We start from the raw sequence: 10,911 nt of genomic DNA, 5'->3' as shown, positions 1-10,911 counted from the left end.
TCTCTCTCTCTCTCTCTCTCTCTCTCTCTCTCTCTCTCTCTCTCTCTGTTGTTTCCTTTCCTTTCCTATACCTGACTGTCCTGGAACTCACTATGTAGACCAGGCTGGCCTCAAATTCAGAAATCTGTTTGCTTCTGCCTCCTGAGTGCTGGAATTAAAAGTGTATGCCACCATGCCTAGCTATAGTTTTAAGACTTAGATTCAAGTTTTCATATGTTTAGAGTTTACTTTTGTTATTTAGATAGGGGTCTTTTTTTTTCTTTTGCATATAGCTACATCAATTTATGTAGCATTATTTATTAGAAAGACTACCCATTGTTTATTTGTTGCATTGTTTTGGTGAGACAGGGCTTCCCTTTGTAGCCTTGGCTAGCCTAGAACCCATTATGTAGACCAGAATGGGCTTGAATTCACAGAGGTCTGTCTGCATCTACTTCCTGAATGCTGGGATTAAAGGCATGTACTGCCACACGCAGTTTCATATATTTTTTGACAAAGGATTCTTCAATGTAGCCCAGGCTAGCCTCAAATTTGTGAACTTCCTGTCTCAACCTCCCAGTTGCTAACATTAACTGGTATGTACTACTTCAAGTTCCTAGGACTTGTTGAAAACCAGTTGGCAGAGCAGGCCTTATGGTAGATACATATCTTCATGAAATTAAAGTGAATTGAATTGAAATTTTCTGTATATACATTTGGGGAGAAGAAGCAGAGAAGACTCACATTGTATGGTATGATGCCAATATTAAGACTACCTATACAAAAGCAAATAACTAAGTTCTTGTTGAGTGTGATCACTCAACATCTGTAATCTCAGCCTTTAAGAGGCTCAGGTGGCTTACTGTGACATTGATGTTGGCCTGAGCTATAGAATGAGGTTTTGTCTTAAACCTAAAAACAAACAAACAAAAAAGCAAAACAAACAAATGAGGCTGAGGAGATGGCTTAATTGGTAAAGTGATTGTTCTGTAAGCACAAGGACCTAAATTTGGATCCCTAGAAACCACATAATAGCCAGGTGTAATAGCTTGCCTCTTTAACGTTAGTGCTGAGGGAAGGCAGGCAGAGCCAGTTTAGGCAATTGCCGAACTCTGGGGTCAATGATAGATCCTTTCTCAAAAAATAACATCGAGAGTGATAAAGATACCTGATGTTGACCTCTGGCCTCTGCATATATGTTCACACATGTGTACCTACACAAACATACACTGAAAATACACTACACACACTCAAGTACATTTAAAAAAAAAAAAAACTGCTGGGCTTGGTAGTTTTCACCTATGATCCTGGCTACTCAGGAGGTTGAGGCAAAAGGATCATAAGCTCAAGGCCTGCCAGGGCAGCTTAGTGAGACCATGTCTCAAAGTAGAACTCAGGTTACAGTGATAGAACATTTGCCTAGCATTTGTGAGCCCAAAGTTCAATTAGTCCTGGAGGGGAAACTCAGTTCCTTAGCATAATCCTCATCCTTCTGTACAAACATTTGACCTGACAGGAGTATGCTACAAGTGGTTGGAACCTGAATGTGATGCCTGTATTGGAGCAGTCTGTACTATGCCACATCAATGCAGATATATCTGGCATGAAGGTCCCATGGCTGTATGTGGGAATGGTGTTCTCGGCTTTTTGCTGGCATATTGAGGATCACTGGAGTTACTCTATTAACTACCTCCACTGGTGAGTGGGGTTATGGCAAGCTGGGGAGGCAGTCAGGGTGAGCTTCCTACATAACTATGCACGTGACCAATTCTGTATCCCCTTTAACTTGAACAGGGGTGAGCCAAAAACCTGGTATGGAGTCCCATCACTTGCAGCAGAACACTTGGAAGAAGTGATGAAGAAGCTGACACCTGAACTTTTTGATAGCCAGCCTGATCTCCTTCACCAACTTGTCACCCTCATGAATCCTAACACGCTCATGTCGCATGGTGTGCCGGTGAGTGCCCAGGAACTATAAGCAAGGCATAAGAATGATGTAATGATGACTTTGGTGCTGGTAATTCTAGTCTTCACTTGTGATTTATCCCTGCTTTTTTACTTCTGTCTTGATTGGGCTGTAGATATGGTTTTTTTGAGATCTGTGATCATGGTTGGCTAGATATGCAATGTGATAGTGAGTTCTTTGGCCATGGGTTTAAGGGATACCTTAGGCTACAACACAGATGGAACTGATGACCACTGCATTAAAGCTTTGTTTAAGTCTTTGTGTCATGTCATGTTGTGTGTCTCCAACCCCCCCCACCATATACACTACCCTTCCTTTGGGAGAGGCCATTTCTTTTTAAAAAGCATATCTCCTTTCCCAAAAAAGGAAAATTGATCATTCCCTATTCCAACTATCCTAAACATTTTTTATATTTCTGTGGGTGGTGGGTTTTTTTTTTTTTTTTTTTTGGTTTTTTCGAGACAGGGTTTCTCTGTGTAGCCCTGGCTGTCCTGGAACTCACTCTGTAGACCAGGCTGGCCTCGAACTCAGAAATCCGCCTGCCTCTGCCTCCCGAGTGCTGGGATTAAAGGCGTGCGCCACCACCGCCCGGCGTGGTGGGTTTTTTTTATGTCAAGTTTGATATATTGGTAAAACTGTGAATTTATAATTTCTTGTATATATGACCTAGAACTGCACTGTCTAGCTTAATACCCATTAGTCACATGTGGCCACCAAGCATTTCAGATGTGTCTAGTCCCACATCAGAATAGTACTGAGAATCAGTACTGAGAATATAAAATGGATATTGTAATTCAAGATTTAGTATTAATATAAAGTATAAAGTTATCTCATGAATACTTTTGTATACCACCTAAACACTGGCTTTGTTGAATAATATACATTAAAATTATTTTACATGTTTTTTTAATTATATTTTATTTTTTTAATGTGGCTACTAAAGAACTTTAAAATAGCCAGGCTTGATGTTGTGACTTATAACATGAACTGTTTGAGAAGCTGAGTCAAGAGGCTCCTAAGTTCAGTGCCTGTAGCTCAGTAGAACATTTGTCTAGCATTTATAAGGGCCTGTGTTCAGTATCCAGTACCAGGCAAGGAAAGAAATTTTTTCTCAGTACTTTGTGCCTGGTATATTTCTCATGACAGTGCTCGTCTAGTATGGTTTTATAACTACCATTGTAATTTTTTTTTATAATTATTTATTTATTTTATGTGAGTATACTATAGCTGTCTTCAGACACACCAGAAGAGGGCATGGGATCCCATTACAGATGGTTGTGAGCTACCATGTGGTTGTTGGGAATTGAACTCAGGACCTCTGGAAGAACAGTCAATGCTCTTAACCACTGACCCATCTCTCCAGCCCTACCATTGTATTTTTTAAAAACAGCTTTATTGCAGTATGACTTATATTCTGTAAAATTCATCCATTTTAATTGTATAATCTAGATGTCCTTAGAGAGGTTGTCACTGTAATTCAATTTTAAAGCATTTTTGCCACCCCAGAAAAAAACCCTTATTCACAATCACTCTCCATTCTAGCCTATAGGACTAGGCAACCATTTAATTTTTTTCTGGTTCTATATTTGTTTTCCTTACTTGTTGATGCAAGTAGAATACTGTTTAGTCTTTTTGGGGCTGGGATGGGGGGGCTTCTCTCAGTGGGTCTTAGAGACCTGAGTTTGATCTCCAGGGCCCATGTGGTAGAAGAACTGTATTTCTCATTTTTAATAGCTGTAGAATAGAATGACTACTTCTTGTTGTTTGTTTTGTTGTTGAGTTACTGTTTCAACTGTGTAGCCTAGGCTAGCCTTAAACTTGTTAGGTATCTCAGACTGGCCTGAAACTTGTGATTCTTCTTCTACCTTAGCCTTCCAAATGCTGGGGTTGTCGAAATGTACCACCATATCTGGATAGGAGTGCTTTTTTTTTTTTTTTTTTTTTTTTAAGTACCACAAAATAAGCAGAAAAGTAACACTGGCAAAATAAGCTTAAGAGGAAATTAGGAAAATTATTTTCCTGGTCTGCTAGCTGAGACTTCTCTGGAACTTTGTTTTTGCATCAATGAAGTTATAAAATAGATATTGCTAAAGTACTTTCTGTGTGTGTAAGGCCACTGGTCACCACCCTGAAGGTCAATAAAGCAATTCCTGCCTTGGGTGTATACCTACAAGTGGAAAAAAGAGAACAGTAAACAATTAAAATAAGTTGGGAGACACCATAGAACAGCAGACTGGGCCATTTAGGACTGGTGTTATCTGGACCAGGTTTGTAAAAAGTATATATTTAATTTCTTTCTTTAAACAAGAAGTTTCACACATTTTTAAAAGATGAATACTTGGTGGTATCCATTGTACAGTCCTATTTAAAAGAGTAAGAATTTGCCTGCTAGACTTTTATCTATGTAATCATGGAATTTATTCCAGAGGGGCTTGGATGAGGCATGCCTTGGTCAGAGTTGTTGTTATTTACAAAACATTTCTGATGATTGGTGGAAGCCATAACAATAATAAAAGCAAGAAATATTTTGAGGCTGACTCATTTAAGAAGAAAATGTGATGGTGATACATCATTAATGGGAAGATTTGTATTAGATATTGATATGCCTCGAATTATTCTGGAATTCTAGCAGATTTACTGAGCTGAAACAAACCAGGCTCTTGATATATATTAGCAGGTTAGTGAGATGGATATATAGGTCAGAGATCATGGCTTTAATTTCTAGCACCAAGTAAATAAGAATAAAAGGAAGAAAGAAAATGTACTTTTCAGGGAGAATTTGATTCTTAACCTGGCACTTATCCTTTCACTGTGCATTGGCTAGCATTGAATGTTCATCTTTAAATGTTTTGTGAAACCTCTTGGTTAAAGCAACAAATTAAACATGTAGATGGCTACTTCTACTTTGTATTGAAACTCAGTAAAATGACAAAAAGTGATTTTAAAAAAGATACGTCATAGAGATGGAAAAAACAGGACACAATGATAAAATTCTTTTTTAAAAATTGATGTTAAAAAATTATTTTTAGGCTTGTGCATGAGTGTTTTTCCTGCATGTATTTATGTGTACTATGTGTGTGCCTGATGCTGAGGAAGTCAGAAAGCATCAGATCCCCAGAACTGACTATAGTTATAGATGATTGGGAGCCACCATGTAGGTACCAAGAATCAAACCTGAATCCTCTATAAGAGGAACAAGTGTTAACCACTAAGGCATCTTTCCAGCCCCAACAATAAAAGTCTTGACCCTAAAAAGCAGACACTATAATTTTTTTAAGTCTTTTTTTTTTAAAGAAATTAGATTTATTTTACTTTTATTTGTGTGTATATGTGAATACGTGTGTATAAGCATGTAAGGCACTGGTGGGGGTGCGGAGGAGCTGCCCTTGGAGGCCAATGATGAATAATCCCCTGGTCCTGCGAGCTGCCAGATATGGGTACTGGAAACCCAACTCAACTCTTTTCTAGAGCAGCAAGTATTCTTAACCACTGAGCCATTTCTCCAGCCCCAATCAATTGAATCTTAAGCCACTACTGAGAACACATAAGAACCAATGTGATTTAATACTTTATGATCACTTAAGGGTTGTACTCAGCAGTACCTGGCATTCTGAGGGTAATGGTGGATAGTTTCATGTCTATAAAAGAAATTGAGATTCCCATCATTTTATCTCATATGTGACATTGCCTCACTCTTGAAGATTTATTTCTGAAAAAATTAGAACAGAGGATTGAGACCTCCATGATACAGCTAGTACAGTTAAAGGTGTTTTTACCCTAATCAGGATAAGAACAGTAGGATTCATCTTTGTGTATATACTAGATCCTGGCCAGTTTCCTCATTCAGCTGTTAGCTTGTTGATAGTTGGGTCATTTCCTGCAGACAGAAAGTATTAGTATTTTTTTAGAAGGGAAGGGAAATTTGGGAATCTGACTAGTGTAAGAAGAAAACAACTCTCTAGAATTTCCCAGATTAAATGGTTTACCCAGATCATCCTGCAGTGAAGCTTACAGTTGGTAAATGTCACCTATGTACTTTTTGGAATGGAGCTTTCATTCAGGTTGTTTGTTTGTTTGTTTGTTTGTTTTTGTCTCTTAAGAATAAGTAGGGAATCCCAGATTATCAGGTAATCAAAATAGAACAAACAAAAAACCTAAGGAAAAAGTAGAACCAGATAGTAAGAAAGCAGCTTAGAGAAATCGGCTTGGCAAGAAGGAATAAACTTTACAAGGAAAACAGACTTCGTTAACACGATCAATATTTACTGTTTTGCTTTCATAGATCCATGGTCATTTGCAGCCCAAAAATATTTAGTAAGAAATTCCGTAAATGAACGATTGCTTTAAAATGATACGCTATTTTGTGTAGGGTGGTGAGATCTCACGTTACTATACTCTGTCCTAAGGTCTTACCTGAGGCATTAATCATTCATCTGTTTGTCCATTGCACCATGCCTTAAGATGCTACCCATATTGTTAGTCACTGAGTCTGTCTTGGTTAGTAGATTGACTGCCAAGGTATTGTAGTGCTTGTTTTCAAACAACCCTTGACTTACATAATAATATCCTTAAGTGTAAGAGTAGTGATGTAGGGAGGTCAGATATGACAAAGAGAAGTATATTTTTTTTTCTTGAAGTTTCAACTTAAGGAAAGAAAAAAATACGCTGAGGTTTCTAGGATCTGTAAAAGAGAAAAAAAAATGGTGCCAATGTGCAAAAAACACATTGTTAAGATGAAACAGTCCCCATCAAATTCCCATTTATATGTATGTATAAGAAAAACAATGTTATATATGGGGTTAGGTTCTATCTGAGGCTCCCCCCAAAGAGTCTTGAATAAGACTGCCTATCTGAAAAGCGGCATGCTATGCCAAAAAGCATATAAAGACCCTACTGAGCTCTTGGGGCATTGAGATTTTGATAGCAAAAGGAATCCAGAAATAGAAAATAAGTACTTGAAATAATAGGTTGAAAAGATAAAAATGAGAAAAAGTAGGAAGAACGTTATGAATGTTACAAAATCTGTATAGTATCAGATAATAGAAATCGCAAAGAGGGGGCTGGAGAGATGGCTCAGCGGTTAAGAGCACTGGCTGTTCTTCCAGAGGTCCTGAGTTCAATTCCCAGCAACCACATGGTGGCTCACAACCATCTGTAATGCAAACTGATGCCCTCTTATGGTGTGTGTGAAAACAGCTACAGTGTACTCATATACATAAAATAAATAAATCCTTTAAAAAAAAGAAATCGCAAAGAGTATATATATATAAATGGTAGAATTATTAATAAAATTTTAAAAAATAAGAAAATATATAAATAAATGTATGGCTGTCTTGCCTGCATGTATGTCTGTGTACTATGTACATTACTGGTACCGGTGAAAGCCAGAAGAGGGCATTGCAGCTCCTGAAAGTAGGGCTGCAGAAATTGTTAGTGACCATATGAGTGTTGGCTATTGAATGTGGGTCCTCAGGAAAAGCATCCAGTTCCCTTAACTCCTGAGCCTCTTTAGCCCTAAACAATTTTTTCTTGAAGGATTGTTTTTGAATCAAAGTGGCCTACCTAGTATATGAATAAAAATAGATCCACACTAAGATAGATCTTGTGAACTTTTTTTTTTTTTTGTTAAACACTGAGAGCAGAAGAATCACATCTTGAAGAAGAAACAAAACAGGTTTAAATGAGAAACCTTTTAATAGCACTGAAACGTCTTAAAAGAGTTCAGAATACCTGTAATCTCAGTAGTTGTGAGAATCAAGTAGGATAATTGCCACAAGTTCAAGGCTACCCTGGCCGCCTACAGACTTGGCCAACCAGGGTTAGAGTCTTAAACAAAAAACCTTTGAAATGATTCTCATTTTGGAATTCTATAAGCAGTCAACTGTAGGACTTAGACTAAACACCTCCCTCCCAAATAAGCTTTCTGACCAGGTTCAGGCACAGCAAAGTAATTTAAAAAAAAAAAAAAAACCAAAGAGAAGAGCATAGGGTCTAAGAAATGAGATCTGTCACAAGATTGAAGGAAGATAAGTGGTATAGATAAGATAAGAAATTTGTATGAAGCTAGATGTGCTGATGCACCTATAATCCCAGGACTGGAGTGGCTGAAGCTGGGTTATGGGTTCAAGGCTAGCCTGGGCTACATATGTAGTAATACCCTATCTCCAAAAAACAAAGTAACCTTCCCTACCCCACCAAAAACAAAACAAAAGCCAAAGCTGACTTAAAGGTAAAAAACGTATAGGAAAGGATGTTTAGACTCTTATCAGAAAGTTAGGATTCAAGTTACTTTTTGTATGGAAAACTAAGCAAATTGAAAAAGTGGATGCTGCTTTTCTGTTGTTTTAAAAAAGATTTTTAGTTACATGTTTATGTGAGAGTTTCTTTATGTGGGTGCAGATGCCTGTGGAGGTCAGAAGAACTTAACTCTGGTTAAAGTTAATGTTCAAATAATCAGAAGAGATGAATAGGATTGGTCTTGGGAAGGAGACAATAATAGCACCTGATGGTTTTATAATCAATATTATAGAAGCATTTGAGTCTCAAAACTATATTAAAATGAGTATTAAATGGGAAATCATGGCCATCTTAATATAAAGTAATATTTTATAATTTTATTAAAATATTATAGGAAAGTTGAAGTAATTTAATGCATATATTTCCTGCCACTTGTGACTCAAATCACCTTTCAGAGCAGAGGTCTCGGACTTTGTTGTCATACTCTGTTTCCTGAAGCTTTCCTTTCTCTCCTTTAGGACCCAGGTTGGGTTACCTACAACTTGAAAGCTTCAATTTATCTCTTAGCCTTTTTTCCCCCCAACTTAGGTTGTTCGCACAAACCAGTGTGCAGGAGAATTTGTCATCACTTTTCCTCGTGCTTACCATAGTGGTTTCAACCAAGGCTACAACTTTGCTGAGGCAGTCAACTTTTGTACTGCTGACTGGGTGAGTCTGGAGTGTTGGTGGACTGGTAGGGAGAAGCAGAAAGATAGGGAAGCCAATATACTGCTTCCTTTAGGCTTGGTCAAGTTCAGCTTTGAACCTGTTCACAGCTGCCTGCTGGGCGCCAATGCATTGAGCACTACCGCCGACTACGAAGATACTGTGTCTTTTCTCATGAGGAGCTCATTTGCAAGATGGCTGCCTGCCCTGAGAAGCTGGACCTGAACCTGGCAGCAGCTGTACATAAGGAGATGTTCATTATGGTGCAAGAGGAGCGGCGTCTACGAAAGGCTCTGTTGGAAAAGGTAAGTGGTGGTGCTTTTGATCAGGGATCCTAGCCTGATAAAGGTTGGAGAAGAAAAGGGTAACTTCCAGGGATAGATGTAGCCTTTATTCTTGGTGTGTAGTGAAAAGAGCTAGGTACACCTGAATTGAAAAAGCACATTCTATGGTTTAGTAGCTGTTACCCTTATACAAAAAGGATAACCCTTATGTGTTACCCTTAGATGGCTCTGCCTCCCAAGTGCTGGGATCAAAGGCATGTGCTAGCATCCCCAGCTTAAGCTTGATATTTGTAATGGTAGTTGTAAAGCTTGAGTGATTGGATATTTGTAAAAGAATCTATTACTACCCTTGCAGTATACTAGCTGCTGGTGTCATTGGTAGTAATGTGTCAAGAAAATGATTAAAATATGGAATATTTCTTAGGAAATTCTATTTTATTTATTTTTTGAGACTTGGTATCTTTTGATCCTTCTTCACAGTCTCCTGAGTCCTGAAATTAATAGGCATGCTCCATCATACCTAGCTGGGTTTTTTTTTGTTTTTTCATTTTTTTTTAATATTTAAGGATTTTTGGTGTTATAATTTATGGCTGAGGATAATGGTGCAGACCTTTATCCCCAGCACTCCAAAGGCAGAAAGGCAGGTGGATCTCTATAAATTTGAGAACAGCCTGGTCTATATAATGAGTTCCAGGCCATCCAAGGCTATATATAAGACCCTGTCTCAAATGGGGGAGGAAAGCTTTTTTTTAATTTGCTTTTATGTGTATAAGTATTTTGCCTGCACATATGTACCCTGTGTGTGTGCAGTATGTGTTTAGGCCAAAAGAAAGGTGTGAGATCCCCAGGAACTGAAGTTACAGACAGTTGAGAACCGCCATGTGGGTGCTGGGAACTGATCTCAGGTCTTCTGTAACAGCAGCAAATGCCATCTTTCCAGCACCCTCAGCTATTTTCTTAATTTCCAGTTGTCCATTAACTTGGATAAAATAATGCTGTCAAGTAGAAAAAACCCTACATTAGTAGATTTTCCATAAGTATGTATCAGTTGTGTGTGGCCCAGTGGTTATTGTTCTACTTGCCTGGTTAGGGAAGTACTGTAATGAGGATCCTCCATGAGGTGATGTTAGAAATTTTGTATTATAGCTCAATGACAGAGTACCACCTACCATGTGGAAGATACTGGGTTTAATCCCCAGCGTTGCAAAAGAAAGAAAAAATTACAAGGAATGCTGATCTTAAGGGATCCTGAGTGACTTGTTTTCGGGGGTAATGTGTTTTTAGTTTAAAGTTCGTGTATAGGCTGGTTATGGTGGTACATGCCTATAATCTCATCATTTTGTAAGTATATAGAGGAGGGTTGTCCTAAGTTTTAGGCCAGCCCAGACTACATAGCAAAGCTTGAAACATATACACATAGACGCACATTCACAACTTTGCTGTGAGTGTTAGATCTAGGCCAAGTTTCATCTATAGTAATGTTGGAAGTCTGGGGCTTCTCATTTGTTATATTAGTTGATAAATTTCTTGGCTTTTCCATGTATCATATTCTCTATATTATTAAATGATGGCCCCATGCTATGACACAGTATGTAAAGGAACAAAATCAAGTTTGTAAGAAAAGAGACCTACCTTCCCATTTGGACAGAATTCTGTACATTTGACACTTAGAGATGAGTTCTGAACACTGTAATCATGAAATCTTTAGGAGATGATATGTGTTTTGAATATTTTTATGGA

At 38.0% G+C, this 10,911-nt stretch overlaps 1 protein-coding gene across 4 annotated transcripts in view; it reads left to right on the top strand.

Annotated features, from left to right (window-relative positions):
• Positions 1-10,911, top strand: part of Kdm5c (lysine demethylase 5C) — a 42,818-nt gene that overhangs the window by 18,354 nt on the left and 13,553 nt on the right. For all 4 annotated transcript variants that reach the window (XM_028772640.1, XM_028772641.1, XM_028772638.1 and 1 more), the window contains exons 11-14: positions 1,496-1,677; positions 1,774-1,936; positions 8,771-8,890; positions 8,998-9,192. In XM_028772640.1, the coding sequence (XP_028628473.1) occupies positions 1,496-1,677; positions 1,774-1,936; positions 8,771-8,890; positions 8,998-9,192 (660 nt within the window). The remainder of the gene's footprint in view (positions 1-1,495; positions 1,678-1,773; positions 1,937-8,770; positions 8,891-8,997; positions 9,193-10,911) is intronic.

Source organism: Grammomys surdaster, unplaced genomic scaffold (assembly GCF_004785775.1).
Source record: "Grammomys surdaster isolate TR1022 unplaced genomic scaffold, NIH_TR_1.0 216, whole genome shotgun sequence".
In the NCBI taxonomy this organism is placed as follows: Eukaryota; Metazoa; Chordata; class Mammalia; order Rodentia; family Muridae; genus Grammomys; species Grammomys surdaster.
This window is presented reverse-complemented; position numbering and strand designations above follow the sequence as displayed.